Source organism: Glycine max, chromosome 19, assembly GCF_000004515.6.
Source record: "Glycine max cultivar Williams 82 chromosome 19, Glycine_max_v4.0, whole genome shotgun sequence".
Lineage (NCBI taxonomy): Eukaryota > Viridiplantae > Streptophyta > Magnoliopsida > Fabales > Fabaceae > Glycine > Glycine max.
The window spans coordinates 4,271,395-4,290,569 of record NC_038255.2 but is presented as its reverse complement, the minus strand read 5'-3'; the positions used below and the strand labels follow the sequence as shown (position 1 = coordinate 4,290,569).

Here is a 19,175-nt window from a genome sequence, read left to right as displayed (position 1 = left end):
ATGCCATTGGATTAAGGATTTATTCACAAGCATGACAGAGAAACTTGTTGAAATAATTTAAAAAAGTATATTTTGCCGCACTTCTAAAGCTTACCGAAATATGCTAAAAAGAACTTATAGAAAGGACATAAGCTTATAAACTTAAATAAGCTCTCTCAAATGCCCTTAAATTTAAAATTTTAACCAACATAGCCTAAAACAACTCAATCATTAAGAGTATCCCAATATTAAGATGTTTTTTTTTTTGGGTTCGGTAAGTAGATCCATGTGGCTCAAAATGAAGCTAATAACTTAATAATAAACTGATGGGCATGCTCGGCAGAACAGAGCAGGAATCAGGTAGCATTGAGTGGATAAAAAATTAATAACAAAGATTATACTTCAAAAGTTAAATACAATGAAACAAGAGGCACCCACCCATAGGCGAACAAACTAAAGATACAACTTAACCAAAATTTGCATTCAACCCCAAATACGCCGAAAACAGTCTGCAAAGAAATCAGAATTGTAATTTGAACTTCTAAAGGAAACTGAAATACTCATGTCCTGAATCATTCATTTTTGGCATTGGTATGATCAGGAATGTTTTCATCATTTTTGTCATCATTCTCATCACAATCTTCGTTCTCATTGTTACCATCTTCATCATCACAATCTTCATTCTCACTGTTACCATCTTCATCACAATCTTCATTATCACTGTTATCTTCATCATCACTGTTATCTTCATCTTCACAAACTTCACCCTCGTTATCTACATATTTATCATTACAAATTGCACCATCATCATGCTCCACGTTTACTCTATTCAGTATGGCATAGTCTTCGAGTGATGCATTTGGAAATAATTGTCCAACTTTGTTACCTTTAGTATCTGTTGGGACACTATTTGAACTCTTAGTTTTGTCTTTGTTCATCTGATAGCAATAGTAGAAAGAAGAATTATCAACAACATGCATGTTTGCGGAACAGGACAGTATAACAAACACAATATATACAATGCCTTGCCATAAATGCTGAATGAATCATGCATTACAGGCTTACACCATCATTTATATAGAATTTGGCTTATCTTTAGAATACCAATATAAACTCAAAAGAAATTATGTGATTAAATATATATGCAATGCATCAACAGCAGGTTCTACAAGAAACTTCATAAACCAGCATTGTGTAATAAACTCAACTTGGTGATGTGATTTTCAAATGAAATGTTCTATAGAAACATACAAATCTATGTTTTGTTTGAAATGCTGTCAGGTGTAAATTGATTAGACCGATTATGTTAGGGAATAAAGAGAAGCAGGATAGGCAGTGAAAAAAATGAATAGCCTTAGTTTTAGTATCTTACAGCACGCAATAAGGATCTCCTTTCTCTCTCCCGAGAGTTCTTAATGGCCTGCAACAAAAATACTAGTATTATTACGAGTTTCTGCTTTGCATAGAAGAACAAGCGTAACATTCGGGAAGGGCATAGAAAAAAGAAACCTCCTCTAGCATCTTTTGCTCAGCCTCAACTTCTGATATATCCCTACAAGAAACAAAATTACACATCAATACAGATTCATCTTTTCTTTTGACGAGTGTTGGAGTCAGCAAATTCTAACTGGTGTACATTTAGCACAAAACTTGTGTCATTACAAATACAAACAAAAAACTGAATGCTCCATCAAATGTGAGAAAGACAACCTTCCAACTATTTGCTTCGTATTGCAACAACACTTTGCGCATACACCATGCTCCTTGGCACAACCTACACCGACAGTAAAGCCAATGAATGAGCAACACTCATAAACAAAAGGCAAATTCCATTCTCAGTTCTCAACTAATTTTATCATGGTATTATTCCATACATCCCTCAGAGCACTTTTCACAAACATCATGTGCTCACTCTCAAGTTCCAACAAATTTAACACATACCCTTTTCCTCTTTCCACCTCCACACTCCAAAAATCTATTCTTTTTCCCGCATTGCACCAATTTCAAAACCACCCACTTACCAAAACCCTAAAAATAAAAACAAAAAAGCAAAATAAATCAAGTGTGATACTAACCAGGACACAAGCTATGGTAAGCTTGACGTACAGCACGCTTGGAACATCTCTGACTGCAACCCAATTAAAAAATTAATCATCGAAAAGCTAAAAGATAACAATTCAATCTAATCTAATCTAATTCATGAAATAAAGATGAGAACTTTTTTTTTTTTTTTTTTTTAAAAAAAGAAGAAAATAGTACCATTTGGCTGGTTGAAGAAGAGGCTTGTACTTTCCATAACGTCGTTTCCATTCGATTTGATCCTTGCAACGAGGGCACACCCCAGTGATCTCAGAGAGGGGTCTGAATCTTCCTCCAACTTCCTGCGCATGTGAATAATAACAATTAATAATATTCAAAATGTTCTTTTTTTTATATGATTATTGGTTTGATCAAAATGATAGAATTATGGCGTGGTTTGTGTTACAGACAGTTTCGTTGATTTTGCGACCAGCGTTGGGTTTCCAAGCGTACTTGTTCTGGTGCTTTGGGGGACCGCTCCTCTTGGCGCCGCTACTACTCATCTTTGCAACAACTACAACTGCTTCTTTCTGCTATTCACAAGCGGCGTTTACTATTAGACATTCCTGAACCACTAATCACTTTTTAACTGCGGCTAAAAACATGTTTAGTGGGGGTAATTGGCTAATTGCATGTTTACTGAGGTAATCACTGATGGTACTTACATGTATAAACTATAAACAGTCAATTCGGGTCCAATGGACTGGTCTATTGCGGGCTGAGATATCCGGGTCTTGTTAAGTACTGCTCCTTTTTACTAAATTCACCCCTTCCTTCTCATTAAATTTTTTATTGCCAATTATACCCTTTTAACCTCTTTTATATACACCCCATGATTGTGTTATAAGTTAAACCTCTTTTACACCCTATATTATTATTATTATTGTTGTTGTTGGACTTAATTATATAATTGATTTCTTAATTATAGTTAAAAATTCAATTGGGTTCATCAATTATTAAAAAGTTTAATTGGATTCTTCAATTATTAAAAAGTGCAATAGGATTCTCTAATTGTTTAAAAACACTATAATCTTATCATTTTTGTTAGTTTAAAACAAGCAAAGTAACGTAGTTGATGAAAATGAAAAGATTGTAGTGTTTTTAAACAATTAGAGGACCTAATTGATTTTTTTTAATAATTAAGGGATTCAATTAAATTTTTTAATAATTGAGGGATCCAGTTGAATTTTACCACCCCAATGCTCAAACTTGAGTTTAAAAAGATAAGTTTCTTTCTTATCAATAACAATTGACTATGTAAATTATGAGATCATTTTTTTAATTTCTACAAATAATCAAATTAGATTTCTAAAAGTTATCTATAATAGAAATTTTTACAAAATAAAGGCCAATGTCTCCAAGATTGTCCAAACCAATTTTAAAATAATCATTACATTGACACCCTAACTAGTCTATCAAAATTACTATAAATACATTTTTTTTAAAACAAACTAAAAATAAAAAGTGAAAGAATAAATGATTTGCGACAAAAGATCATAGCTGAAAAGATTTGGAGAGAAACCATCACATTAAAAAGCCATTACATGCATTCATCTATTGGGAAGAATTTGACGGATCATATTTATAAAAAACTTAAATATGTTTTTGATTCTTGATATATATCCAAATTTTGTGTTTGATCCCTGATAAATTTTTCCTTTATATTTGTTCCCTGATATTTGAAAATTTTTATTTTAAATCTCGACTTTCAGTTAAGTGATGAAGTGTTCGTTAAATATTTAATAATGTGGTTTGTGGCGGCTCAAAAATCATTAATATTTGTTTCAAAATCAAATTAAAAATTTTTGAAGGTTAAAAATCACCAGAATCGATTAAAGTAAAATTAAATAAATTAAACATTCAAAACCCTCTTCTAAGTCATCTACCAACCCCTTCACCTACCTTCTTCTCCATTTAATCTTCATCTTCCAAAACATATCTCATTCTTTTTTAATAAAGAAATAGATCTCAACCTTCGTCGAGGAACAACCTCTTCATGGACTTGATCTATCTGTTCTCCAATTGGATCGCACCACGTAGTGTGTTGTACCAAATTGATAAGAAGGACAACGAAGGATACTCGTTGAGATTTGCGGGTGCATAGCCTCAAATTCTGTTAAACCCCAAGTTTAGCGTGATGAGGTTGTTGTTGCCACTGCTGCTGCTGCCTCCCCAATGCACCGTGAGTGGCCTCAAGATCTGCACCCCATGAAGGTGTTGTTGGCCAAGTCCACTTGTTGCAATGAAGACAAAAGGAAGAACCACGACTCCACGGTTCTAGTGAGCACGTTCTCGATGAGCTTCACCACTTCCAACAAAAGGTGGATTTGCAATTTGAAGGGGATCGAGGTGGGCTGCAGCAACACAACGACATTGTTCTTCCTATTGGGTAAGTTTAGCTTCATCATCGTTTTGGTTTGAGAAGGTTCGAGGTTAGCCACAACCAAGTTCCTAACTAGAGTGCGCCACAACCATTGTCGCACCATCGTTGCGACTTCCAACTACGATCCCTAGGCCACCATTGTTAGCAAGCCTACAAATTTGGCTTTAATGTGCGATCTTCTCCACGCTCCCTTCACTGACAGATCTTTTCTCAAATTTGGGTTTTCTTTGCCTTATATGGATGGTGTGTTTGGGATTGGGGTAGGGGTTCTGGTGAAAAGGTCTTGGAGGAAGGAGGACGAAATTGTTTGAGGAAGAAAAGGAAGAGGGCGAAAGAGAGAAAGGTGAAAAAGAAGGGTTTTTTTTTTTACCAACATGCACCCTCTCTCTCCTCAAAATACCCAATATACACCACTTTGATATTTTTTTTCCCAAACTACACTAGTTGAGGGATGCTTCACGAAAGTCGGGTTTGGCCACCCCGACTTCCCTTCTTGATCTTTTTTTTTTATAAATTAAAATTTAATAAAATTTAAATATTATTTTATATAAAATTATTTTTAATTGATTTTAAAATTACTTATTTATTAAATTAATTTTTGAAGGGTTGATTAAATTAATTTTGTTATTAAGAAAATGATATTATTAAATTTAATTATTTTTGTTACATTATTTAATTTATTTAAGATATTTTTTTGGTGAATATTTGTTTTAAAATTTGAATTTTGTATAATAATATATTTATTTTAGTAAAAATTTTAAAATTTTTAATATAATTATTTTACTAAATATAATTAGTTTGTTTATGTCATTAGATTTAATTAAAAATGATAAAACTAAAGGTTTTAACAATTTATTTATAGAAGAATATTATACTGCATTATCAATAAAATATTTAAACAATTACATTTGGCTAAGGAAAAAACTTAAGATGAGGATATGTTAGGACAATTGTTTCTGTTATGACCATGTTGCCGGCAAAGTCCACATTTTTTTCTACTTGCTCGTTCATTTTCGTCTTCCTCCATCTCAGTAAGAATGCGAGTTGAAACGGGTTGTAGTCCTCTTTCTCTTTGGATCAGGACCCCATTGATCTCTTTCATATTCTTGTCACATTGATTCGTGTGGCAGTAAACCAAAGGAGTTTTCGTAGATGTGCAAAATGTGTTGTAAAGTGAATAACATCGACACATAGGTCATGGGATTAACATTGACAGATTTACAGGGCAGTCATGACATGAGAACACGGTAAGTGTTTAGCTTGATATTCACCACAATCACACTTTTGGGATTGTAACATTACTCTAAACCTTCCCGGTGGTCTTGGTGTTTGAAGTGGGGATTGAGTCTCTGTTATAATAAAAGTGTGATTGTGTCTATCGAATTCATTTACAATATGTGTATTAGATTCTTGTTGACCACTATTCATTGCAGCATCGAAGACAACTTTAGAATACTGTGAGCGGGAGTTGATCATTCCTGAGTTTGTCGACCTTTATTAGCAAAGAGTTGTGCGATCTTGAAATACGTCTCCTCAACCAGCGATGACATCGGCAAATGTCTTGTGTTTTTGAACATGAAATTAACAGACTCAAACAACGTTTCCCCTCATCGAAGCATTGTACCCATTTTTATTTCGGTAATTGATCAAGTCATTCAGCTGTACTTGGCTTATTCGCACGGATATCCCCAAGATGTTGCCAATGCATCTTCTCCGTGTATGCATAACCTGTAAATATTCAATCAATCTATTATGTTATAAAATTTGATTGAAAGAAAAGTTTAACGAATAAATATAATAGATTCTTACCAGCCAACATGAGTGGTTTCTTTAAATGTTTGTAGTTTGAGTTACCGCGAAGAAAGTTTTGTGCAATGTGGCGTAGGCAAAAGAAATGGGATGTGTCCTGGACCCATAAGTTACTTGGGTTGTTGTAGGCACTTATAATTGAGGGGTGTCGGTCTGAAATGAGAGAAATGTTAATTTGCAGAGTAACATGTCTTCTCAAATTCTTTAGAAAAAAACCCCAAGTTGAAGTTGTCTCCCCTTCTACAATGGGTTTGCAATATGCAAAGCCATTATGTTTAAACATCTACTTGTGCTATGACGTGTTTGTCGAGCTGATGACGATCTTGTCTGAGCATTGGCACGAGACAAGTGTGATGACCTCTAATACTCTTGATAATCCATTTGTTATGCCTCTTTGAATTGCATGCACCCAAACTCCATGTACAACCATTTTCATGTAATTTACACGAAGTTTAGCCTTCTCAGGTCAGAGTAAATTGTTCCGCAATCAAAATGATTTATGATGTTGTATTCTTTAACTGCTCGAATACATTGTGCTTTTTCATCGAAGGTCATGCCAACCTCGAGTGCACCGATTGGTGATTGTACATTATGTTGTTGATGAACAAAATGGTGTCAATCAATATAGTGTGGTAGGTGGTCAAAGTTCAAGTCTACTGAACACCTAGGTTGGCAATATTACAATGGAGGTGTCATTGGCTTGCCAACACCCTTGTCATTGCTTTGATCATCATTTTGATCATCGCTTTGGTGATATCGATGTGATCAAAGAACTGTTAATCCTCATCCTCACTTTGCGTAAGAGGAAAAGACTATTACCGAAGTCATGCATTCAAAGTTTTAGCGTAAAAAAACTTAAGCAAAAGAAGAAAAAGCTTCTCATGGGCACTACCAAAGAGCTTCACTAAAGGGTCCACTAGACCACTTTGATTTGCCATGCGTCACTGAATTCATTGGCTGAACCAGTTATGTACTCTTCGATGGCGGTATCACCCTCGATCGACTACAAGATCCTTAGCCATTAAAGCCATTTTCACCTCATCATAGCCAAGAACACACTTACCATCCAAATCATGCATATATATACACCAATCAATTGTCATAGTTGAATCAAAAGGTATACAAACATCTGGAGACAATCAAATCAAATAAACTCACCTACACTAAGAGAATCGATAAAAAAAACAATAATGAAGATAAACATATTCAGATAATGCTTTTATACTGAATAGCTTGGCACTGGCACCTCCACACACCTACCTAAGCCATAAAAAAGTGCTTGCATATCTAAGAATAATGCTTATACCTCCATAAACTACCTGGGTGAAAACAAGAAAAACAACCAATTAATTTATTCCCCTAATCGGAAAAAGATTTTCCTTGTCATATAGGTACCTAAAATGATCATGCATTTGCTGTTGAAGCAAACCGTCATACGTTCATAAAATTTCCCGAGAAAGGGATCTGAAGCTGTTTTTGATGGCTCTAACAGCTGCTTTCCATCCACAGATGAGCATGCTGCTTCCTGCAAAGGATATTAACAAATTTCCATGACATTAAACTGTTAGAATTAATGTCTCATGTGAGAGGCATATGACTTAGTAGGGACTAATAAATAAATAATTAATGATTAAGGACTAAATTGTAATTGGGCTTAATAGGAGAAGTTTCTAGGGTTAACTGCTACTTGATGGGAGTAGTGGTTATAAAAGGGGCTTAATACCCACTAACGTGAAATAAGGTCCCCTTCCTGACCAGAAAGTGCTCTTTTCTCACCCATAGCCATCACGATCGGAGAGAGACAGAAAAGAAAGGCCAAAGGAAGTGAAATCTTATTTCTCTCCTCTTTCAAGGAAATCAAAGTGCACTGGAGAGAAGTTCCTGAAGAGAAAGGTACAAGTCTTCCTATGGAGAAAGGTACACATCATTATCTATTGTTGTTTATTGATTGTTTGTGAGAACCATAGATTTCAAGATCCTGTTGGTTTTCTATAATTGATAGTCTAGGAAACCCTTAAGAATTTTTTTACTTGTGGTATCAGAGCATGTGTTATGCAATTTATGATTCTCCAAGAATGATTTAATTTCTCCCAATTATGCATAAATCCTAATTATGAAATTTAGGGATTTTTAATTTATGTTACATGTATTTTCAATTACATGTTTTGATAACGTGCCTTTCGTGTTAATTATATTTTCCGCTGCAAAGTATGAAATTCTAGATATATAAAATTTCATGAGAAGGAAAGCCATGAAAGCTGTAGAATTTTTGGAAATTACATTTTGGAGAAAGGGAATGAAAAGCAAAAAAAATTTCCGCCATCCCGAATTGTTTTATTTTGAAAAGCTGCGTGGCTGTAACAATAGGTTATCTTTAATTCCTATATTTTTTTAGAAGCTGCGCAGCGTACGTAGGATTGCTTTGAATTATAATGCTTTCAAAAAGGAAAACGTACGCGTACCAAATATCTTGCAGGATGAATGAATATTATGAAAATTGCTATTTGCAATCTTTGTTTGTTATTTGCAATCCCACCTGCCTTCTTTTTCTTTCGAATGTTATTGTTGAACATTATTGAAGGATTGAAAGTTTATGTCTTATAATAAATGTGAAAATTATTTTATGGCCTAGAATGGAATTAATGGAATGGCTATGAATTGTTAATAGCAATAAGTATGTGCAGGCCATATATATTTGGTTGGAATTAAATGTATGTTAAATTTGTTAGTCACCAAAGTGGCCAAATTTGTAAGGTTATTTAATTCCAAATTAAGGATTATTTCAATTACTCATAGAATAATGGATGTTAAATTATATGACTGTTGGCTTATGGGTAATTGAAATTCATTGTTATAAGGCATTTATGGATTGCCCAAAGGTTGATTAGTTGTTCTTATAATTAATGAATATTATTGTAGGCGATTTGTGTGTATCATTAGTTTTATTTATATACCCAAAGGAAATAGATATTACTAATTGGTGCATATTTAATTGTCAATTAATGTTAAAATTTTATTAGCATCATTATGTTTGTATGTTGTGTGTTGATGTATCACCCAAAGGAGAACATCAATATACATTGACTGTTATCTGAATGAATCATATGTATGACATGTATTTTATGTCTCAAAACACTTATGTGAATTTTATTATGCAATACATGTTTTGAATTCATTGGATTCTTATGTATCATCTGAGCCAATTTTAATGGGCTTAACTTCTCTGACTGAAATGAGCAAGTCCAATTTCACCTCGGTGTTTTGGATTATGATCTTGGTATGTTGGAAGAGAAGTTTGTTACTATTATTGATGTTAGTAGCAATGAAGAGAAAGTTCATTATAAAACTTGGAAAAGATCTAACAGACTCAGCCTAATGTTGATGAGAATGACTGTTGCAGACAGTATTAAGACAACTCTCCCTAAAATCGAAAGTGCTAAAAAGTTTATGTGATTAGTGGGAGGGCGCTCTCAAACAGCTGATAAGTCTGTTGCTGGGACATTAATGAGTACATTGACCACCATGAAGTTTGATGGTTCACGTACTATGTATGAACATGTCATTGAGATGACAAACATTACAACAAGACTTAAGACCTTGGGAATATAATGGCTGTGAATGAGAACTTTCTTGTTCAATTTATTCTAAACTCATTATCGTCTGAGTTTGGCCTGTTCTAAATGAACTATAATACCATGAAAGATAAATGGAATGTGCATGAATTGCACAGTATGTTAGTTCAGGAAGAAACGAGGCTTAAGAATCAAGGAAGTCACTCAATCCATTATGTAAGCCACCGAGGGAATCAAGGAGCTGGAAAAAGATTTGTAAAGAAACATGATAAAGGCAAAGGACCATTAAAGATCAAGGACGGTCCTGTGCAAATCCAGAAGAAAGCATCAAAGAACAATAATTGTCATTTTTGTGGAAAATCTGGACACTTCCAGAAAGATTGCCCAAAGCGTAAGTCTTGGTTCGAAAAGAAAGGTGAGCTCAATGCTCTTGTATGTTTTGAATCAAACTTAACTGAAGTTCCCCATAATACATGGTGGATTGATTCTAGATGTACAACTCATGTTTCTAATACTATGCAGAGATTCCTTACAATCCAAACCATAAGCCCAAATGAGAAGTTCATTTTCATAGAGAATGAAGTGAAAGCTCCAGTGGAAATAGTTGAAACTTATTGTTTAAAACGCAACACTGGACATCGTTTAGATTTACTGGAAACTCCTTATGTACCTAGTTTATCTAGGAATTTAGTTTCATTATCTAAACTTGAAGTTACTGCATACTCTTTTAATTTTGGTAATGGATATTTCAATTTATTTAAGCATAATCATCTCATTGGTACTGGTATTCTTGTGATGGTTTATATAAATTGGAAATAGACAGTTTGTATGCTGAAACTGTTTTAACTCTACATCATAATGTTGGCACTAAACATAGTTTAGTGAATGAACGATCTGCTTTCTTGTGGCATAAACGTTTAGGTCACATTTCTAGAGAAAGGATGGAAAGATTAATAAAGAATGAAATTCTTCCTTATCTAGATTTTACGGATCTAAATATTTGTGTGGGTTGTATTAAGGGAAAACAATCAAAACATACAAAAAAATGAGCTACAAGAAGCACTCAGCTTCTTGAAATTGTGCATGCTGATATTTGTGGACCTTTAGATGTTAGTTCTTTCGGAAAGGAAAGATACTTTATCACCATTATTGATGATTATTCACGTTACGGTTATGTCTACTTACTGCCCGAGATTTCTTAGGCAATGGATGCCTTAGAAATTTACTACAATGAAATAAAAGGGCAATTAGACATAAATGTGAAAATTATTAGATATGATAGAGGTGATGAGTATTACGGAAGATATGATGAAACTGGGCAACACCCAGGTCCATTTGCTAAGCTTGTTCAGAAACGTGCATTTGTGTGCAATACATAATTCCCGGTACACCACAACAAAATGGTGTATCAGAAATGCGTAATAGAACTTTAATGAATATGGTTAGGAGTATGTTAATCAATTAGACTTTACCCGTATCTTTGTGGATGTATGCCTTGAAAACTGCCATGTATTTGTTGAACAGGGTTCCTAATAAGGCAGTTCCAAAGACACCTTTTGAGCTGTGGACAAATAGGACACCTAGTATGAGGCACCTGCATGTTTGGGGTTGTCAGGCAGAAATAAGGATTTATAATCCGCAAGAAAGAAAATTGGATGCAAGAACAATCAGTGGAAATTTCATTGGTTATCCAGAAAAGTCAAAGGGGTATATGTTTTATTGTCCTAATCATAGTACGAGAATTGTCGAAACTGGAAATGCAAGGTTCATTGAAAACGGTGAAATCAGTGGGAGTACAGTTCCACGAGAAATGGAAATTAAAGAAGTTAGAGTGCAAGTTCCTTTAGCTTTTGCCTCTAGCAGTAAGGTGATTACTACTTCAGTTATTGCTACAAACAATACTGAAGAAGTACAACACAATGATGAGCCCATGATACATAATGAACCCATTGTGGAAGAACCACAGGAAGTAGCATTAAGGAAGTCTCAAAGAGAAAGAAGACCAACTATTTCGAATGATTATGTGGTATACTTACATGAAACAGAAACAAACTTAAGCATTAATGATAATGATCGAGTTTCGTTTTCACAAGCTATAAGTTGTGATAATTCTGAGAAGTGGTTAAATGCCATGAAAGAAGAGATAAATTCCATGGAACATAATGGTGTTTAGGACCTTGTAGAATTACCAAAGGGTTGTAAGGGAGTAGGTTGTAAGTGGGTCTTCAAGACTAAACGTGACTCTCATGACAACCTTGAACGTTACAAGGCTAGACTTGTTGCTAAGGAATTTACTCAGAAAGATGACATTGATTATAAAGAGACATTTTACTGGTCTCGAAAGGATTCTTTCAGGATTATCATGACATTAGTAGCCCGTTATGACTTGGAGCTACATCAAATAGATGTGAAAACCGCCTTTCTGAAAGGAGATTTAGAGGAGAAAGTTTGTATGGACCAACCAATGGGGTTCTCAGTTGAAGGAAATGAACATATGGTGTGCATACTAAAGAAATCAATATACAGTCTTAAAGCAAGTTTCCTGCCAATGGTATTTGAGGTTTAATGATACCATTATTTCCTTTAGATTTAAGGAAAATACTGTTTATCAATGTATGTATCTGAAGGTCAGTGGGAGTAAGGTTATTTTCTAATTTTGTATATTGATGATATCTTGCTTGCAACAAACGATCTTGGTCTTCTTCACGAGACTAAGAAATTTCTCTCTAGAAACTTTGAAGTGAAAGATATGGGTGAGGTAAGTTATATGATAGGGATAGAAATATTCCATAATAGATCACAAGGATTGTTAGGCTTATCTCAGAAAGTATATATATCGATAAAGTGCTAGAGAGATTCAAGATGGAAAGGTGTTTAACATCGCCTATTCTCATTTAGAAATGAGACAAAGTTAGTCTCACACAATGTCTTAGAAATGATATGGAACGAAAACAAATGAAAGTAATTTTGTGTGCATGAGTTGTTGTTGCATCTGAGAGCTGAATTTGTAGTATGTTTTGAGGCTACAATTCAGGCTAATTGGCTGCGGAACTTTATTTCAGGGCTTGGAATTGTCGACAGTATTGCTAGGCCGCTGAAAATGTATTGTGATAACTTCGCAGCAATATTTTTTGTAAGAACGACAAGTACTCTAAGGGTGCTAAGCATATGAAATTGAGGTACTTTGTCGTGAAAGAAGAATTTCAAAAACAAATTGTGTCAATAGAACATATTAGCACAAAGCTTATGATAGCTGACCCTTTGACAAAGGGATTACCGCCCAAGACATTTATAGAACATGTTGAAAGTATGAGCATTATTGTTATTGATGATCATTAAGTGTAATTCACCTTATGTAATTTTGCTGACACTCTGAGCTCAATTATGATGTTTCTGATTACCTGTTCTCTATGTTTGCATGCATGTTTGTGTTAAAGTAATGTTAACAGGTTTTGTCTTGAATGAAGACATTATGTTGGACCAATTATGTACTCCTAACTAATGGTCATATTAAGGAGAAGACTAATTTGTAGTACATGGAAGGGACTATGTCGATTAGATGATGTACAACCGCCATGACTCGAATTGGTTCTTATTCTTAATCATGAAATTATGATGTACCCAATGTATAGAACAATTTAGTCAATTTTTAATGCGCATTATGTTAGTTAATCTATTTATTTATTTAGTCTATAATGTTTATTAATGTCACATGAGCCAAGTAGGAGAATGTTAGAATTAATGTCTCATGTGAGAGGCATATGACTTAGTAGGGACTAATAAATAAATAATTAACGATTAAGGGCTAAATTGTAATTGGGCTTAATAGGAGAAGTTTCTAGGGTTAACTGTTACTTGATGGGAGTAGTGGTTATAAAAAGGGCTTAATACCCACTAACGTGAAATAAGGTCCCCTTCCTGACCAGAAAGTGCTATTTTCTCACCCATAGCCATCACAAACGGAGAGAGACAGAAAAGAAAGGCCAAAGGAAGTGAAATCTTATTTCTCCCCTCTTTCAAGGAGCCAATCAATAAACAACAATAGATAATGATGTGTACCTTTCTCCATAGGAAGACTTGTACCTTTCTCTTCAGGAACTTCTCTCTAGTGCACTTTGATTTCCTTGAAACGATAGGGTTAAGTCGTACGAGTGCGTTTCTTTTCTGTCTCTCTCCGTTCGTGATGGCTATGGGTGAGAAAAGAGCACTTTCTGGTCAGGAAGGGGACCTTATTTCACGTTAGTGGGTATTAAGCCCCTTTTATAACCACTACTCCCATCAAGTAGCAGTTAACCCTAGAAACTTCTCCTATTAAGCCCAATTATAATTTAACCCTTAATCGTTAATTATTTATTTATTAGTCCCTACTAAGTCATATACCTCTCACATGAGACATTAATTCTAACATAAACGAGATACCAAAATTGTATCATATATCCTATATGCAAGCATCTAGCGACTCTGCTTTACCAGTGCCCTTTGGCAGATGCACATTTTGTTTACTGGTTCTAATTCTTTTGTATAAAATTTCTTTTGTTATCTACATGTTGTCCCAACAAGATTCCTTGAATTATTGTTTTAGGTCCACGCTTCTGTAATGTACTGTGTATGTTTTTTAATGGATCTTTGATTTGTTAAGAAGACACAATCCTTAGAATCATTGTCTTTTTTTTTTTCTATTTAGTTTAGACTTTTAGTAAATCAAAGGAAAAGTCGATCAAGTTGTAGGTGTGGTGCGTTTATTAATTGTTGCAATCTAAGCCATACGAATGTAAAAAATTTAAGATAATGTAAATTAGATCAGGTAATATGATTCCTTGAATTATTGTTCTAGGTTTGCCTTTCCAAAATGTATTATTGCGTATGTTTGTCTTCTGTCTATATTTTAATGGAACTTTGATTTGCTAAGGAGACAAAATACTGGAGAACCATTGCCTTCTTCTCGCTGATTAGTTAACATTAATTATTGGTAAATTAATGGAGATTTCAATAAAGTTGTAGACGTGAAGAGAAATTATGTCTAGCAAGGTTTATTAGAATTTGAGAGCGATAAGAAATACGAAGGAATTAAAAGACATCGTAAATTGGATCAAGCAATATGACCTCTCTCTCTATATATAATGGTTTAGCTTGTTCGCTGCGATGATAAAGCTAACAAAAGTGGAAGGAAGGGTATGGTTCTTCCTTTTCAACCTCTATCTCTCACATTTGATGAGATCAAATATTCTTTAGACATGCCACAGCTACTTTACACATTTTTTTTAAAAATGTAATCTTTCTATTTGTATGGTATTGATTATATTTAAAATATATTTGAGTGTTTATTTGATTGTAGGAAATGAAAAAGCAAGGAGTTTTTGAGGAACGTCGAGAACTTTTGAAGGGTGTTAGTGGTGTCTTTAGGCTAAGAGTACTAACAGCTCTGATGGGTGTAAGTGGTGCCGGTAAGACTACATTAATGGATGTTACTTTTGAAGTTGGCAGGGGAGCAAATATATGCTGGTCCATTAGGCCACCACTGTTCTGATCTGATTCTGTACTATGAGGCGAATTTAGTGTAAACAAGATTAACACATATAACATATGATGCTTCTGTAGCATTGGGAACTTAGCATATTCACTATAGTGCATGATTGATGTAGGCTATTCAAGGAGTTCCTAAGATCAAAGAAGGTTATAATCCTGCAACCTGGATGTTGGAAGTTACATCAGCAGGCATAGAAGCATCTCTTAAGGTCAACTTCATCAATGTGTACAGAAACTCAGAACTATACAGGTTAGACTCCTTACTTAATCCAACAAATATTAGTAATCAGATGTTATTTTGTTTCTTTTTTTTCTTTAGATATTTCAAACCAAAGGCTATTGAGTTCATTTTGTTTACTTTTTTTTCCTTTTCAGTTTTCACTTTTAATTTACAAAACTGTCACCTTGCTGTTTTCAAATATGTATGTTTGTGTGAGTCTGTGGATGCCAAGTTGCCTTTTTGCAATTGGAATTATTGGTGGCGAAAATAGAGAAGAATGAAATGAGTGAATCTTGGGGTGTTGCTCACATTATTTGTTGAACTAATAAATATCTTCTAATAATAAAGAGCGAAACATTCATTGATATTGGGGAAAATATACTTAAAGAAATCATTCATTTAATTATACATATTTTTTTCAATTTAAATTGGTTTAATTTTTTGCCGAACTAAATTTAAGCTAAATTAAAACTAGTGTCAAACTAAACTATGTTTATGACTTGACACTTTTAAAATAATTGTTTAGAGATGTTGTCAACCTGTATTCCTTCTTTGGAAATTTGGGATTATTTGAATGTTAGGATTTTCAAGTAATTAACATGCATGTATTCGAATCTCATATTTTCTATGTTAACTAATAAATGTTTGAATTGTAAATTAAGATTTAAAAGTAAAACCTTCAATGAGAGCTAAACGTCAAAGTAATAAGCACTTGTCTAAAATATAGTATACAGTTTGAATCAATACGAAAGGTAGAATTCTAAAATATGCGTCGTCGTTTTAAAACAACTGAAACTTTGATAGGAGACTAGTGGGCCGGGCTGGCTACAATCCGCTTGTGTTTTTTTAGTTGGACGAAAGAAAAACAAAACCAAACATCTGAAATTACAATCAGCTTGTATTGCAATCTTGTTCTGTTTGTTAAAATTGGTGTCTAATTTTTATATTTAATTAGTTTTGTTGCTCTAATGATTTTTTTTTCCTATTAAACTAGTGGAGAGACAAACACATGTCTGTCCACATTTTTATTTTTTATTATATATTAAAAATTTATATTTACAAAAAGATGTGAAAATGAGGAGGATATGACATATTAAATAGAAAAATGATAGAATGAAATTAAAATAGTTTATATGAGTTAATAAATAAGTAAATATTTGTAATAATCAATATAAAGAATACTAGCAGGCATAAATTAAGAAAATAAAAATAATTTATTTTGTATTCTAGCCTAATCCATTACAATGTGGACCAATTAAAATATGGATCACTTGTAACAAATCTTAAACAGCATGAGCTGACCCGTTTACCAATTATTCTCACCTTATGCTTATTATGTAGTTACAATTAAATGATTTTATGTTCTTGTTCTCTTTCCCTAAAAAAAATGTTATTGTTATCTTTATTCCACTCAAATTTTCTAGCAAATATGGTTGCAGGAGCCTACTACAAGTTGCAGTGCCATTTTATTTGAAAATTGTCAAATAATATAATGCCAAATGAAACACGATTCAATGTATATATGTCTGTCATTCCAATTTTGGGAAGAAAATCCATTGTTATTAATCAATTATATTATCGTGTATGGATACAATGTACAGAACAAAAAAACTGTCGGAGCAAGTGCGGTTTTTTCACTGATGATGGAAAACAACTATTTCATTCTTTTATGATATTTGCCTGCTGAGTAGAGCTAATTACTATTTCTTTCTTTATGTTTGTTTTTTCTCTCTCCTGGTATTGGTATTTTTTTAGGCACCTTTGTTAGTGTTGTGAAGCATCTATAATTGCTATCTTCAATGTCTCCTATTTTAGTCACATTCTTTTCCATCTCAAATCTGAAATCTTTCTTATTAAAATATTCAAGTTCAGTTTCAATTTGTTTATATAATTAGCAAATAATTTTTTAAAATAAAAACTTATCAACTTTACATTTTCATAATCTAAATATTTTAACTTCACTAAAATATTAGGCACTTAAGTCCAACCTATTATGCTCTATTGATGCTGGTCTATTGGCAGATATATATATTGGCTGATATATATGCTGGTCTATTGGCTGATATATATGTTGGCTGGAACCAAAGTAAAAGTAAGTTGTAGAGATTATAGTGTTACAGTTGATTACAAATCAGGTCTGATTCCTTTTGAGAGGTTTTTGACAACTTGACATGTAATTTTTATCCCGAATGTAAATATCCACAAAACAGAATTTTTATATTTATGTAGAACTATTTTTCATAAAAATCTTGTAAAATGCTAAATGATATTGCATAATAAATGGTAAAAAAAATTCTGAATTGGCATGTTTAACTATATTGAGTTGCCCAAAGATATATATATTTTACCAAGGCAATTTAGTTTGTTAAAGAAGTGATAATACATGACATTTTGGTTTGAATTTTACAATGTTGAGTCTTTAAATTACTGCTTGTATGAGGCTAAAAGAATTATGTATGACATTGTTTTGAATTAACTATGGCAAACTTAATTCAATATTTTCTCCTGTTTGGTACATTACATCATATGCACTAACATCTTGAATTTTCTTGTTCAGTTGCTTGTGTAGACAACTATTTATTTTGATTATGTCATTCTCCCTAGCAGTTGAGGCACTTCATGCATTCATACAAGATGAATCAGAGCACAAGTAAGTTTGTACACACAATAATTGTTGTCTGTCAGTATGTTATTACTTACAAATTACAATTAAGTATTTTACATATCCAGCAACAAAGAGATAGACAGTGATTTTTATAGTAAGAATTGAAATTTGTGTCTAATTTTTGTGGATGAGCTGAGTTCCATTTGATGCTTGCAAAGGTGATTGCTATTGGTGTCTTTAGTAATATGGTGCTATCCAATTGGCAAACCTCATGAGTAGTAGAAGCAGCAGTCAAGAGGGAAAGAACCATGGCATATGCCTTCTCTCATCAGGTAGGTTAATCTTAATCATGAGTTGTAGTCACATTACCATGTTTCACCTTGGTTCTAATTAAAATCATATGAATATCTTATGAAAAATAGTGGAGGGCCTGCTCTAGCCAAGGCCTAGGTAATTATGAACTACTTGGCAAGGCTAGTTGGAGTTGGAGCTAGAAGGATCGTTGGGTTGCTGCACTGCCCACATTCAATTATGTATGTTCTAAGCTCTCTCTAAGATCTAAACATTTACCTACAATTGAAGATGATAGATACATATTAAAGACTTTTACCTACAGTTAGGAGATGTAAGTAGAAGTTAATGACTTTTACCTACACACTATACATAGTAGGTAAAACCTATAGTGACAGACAATTAGCCGTCATTATACACCCCGTCAAAGTTGACGGAAGAAACGTCCGTAGGACAAAGTCAATCATACATTTACCTACGGATTTTTTATTTATAGTGACAATTTTTGTCTGTAGGTATAGGTCATTTTTCTTGTAGTGTGCTAACTTAATTGTGTCAATGCAATTCTTTTACTTTCTTGTTTGACAGTGTTATGTAGAGCACTTGCTCTAAGTAGAGACAAATTTTCTTTGTAACTAATAAAACTTGATTTGTTTTTTTTATCTGTATGACACTATGTCAGTATAAAAAAATTTATAATACTTACAAACT

At 33.4% G+C, this 19,175-nt stretch overlaps 1 protein-coding gene and 1 long non-coding RNA gene across 3 annotated transcripts; one reads left to right on the top strand and one right to left on the bottom strand.

Moving 5' to 3' along the window:
• Positions 1 to 246: 246 nt before the first annotated feature.
• On the bottom strand, positions 247 to 2,672 carry LOC100527159 (uncharacterized). Of its 2 annotated transcripts, XM_006603618.4 has the most exons (8): positions 2,469 to 2,672; positions 2,239 to 2,360; positions 2,055 to 2,107; positions 1,690 to 1,753; positions 1,489 to 1,531; positions 1,352 to 1,399; positions 866 to 917; positions 351 to 754 (listed from the first exon to the last, which is right to left on the bottom strand). In XM_006603618.4, exons 1-8 carry the CDS (start codon positions 2,559 to 2,561, stop codon positions 552 to 554), a joined length of 678 nt encoding a protein of 225 aa, XP_006603681.1. In that variant the 5' UTR covers positions 2,562 to 2,672; the 3' UTR covers positions 351 to 551.
• A 15,465-nt stretch (positions 2,673 to 18,137) lies between these two features.
• LOC121174203 (uncharacterized) lies at positions 18,138 to 18,718 on the top strand. Its single transcript, XR_005890076.1, has 3 exons — positions 18,138 to 18,218; positions 18,392 to 18,505; positions 18,596 to 18,718. It is a non-coding gene; the product is annotated as an uncharacterized lncRNA (long non-coding RNA).
• Positions 18,719 to 19,175: the final 457 nt, after the last annotated feature.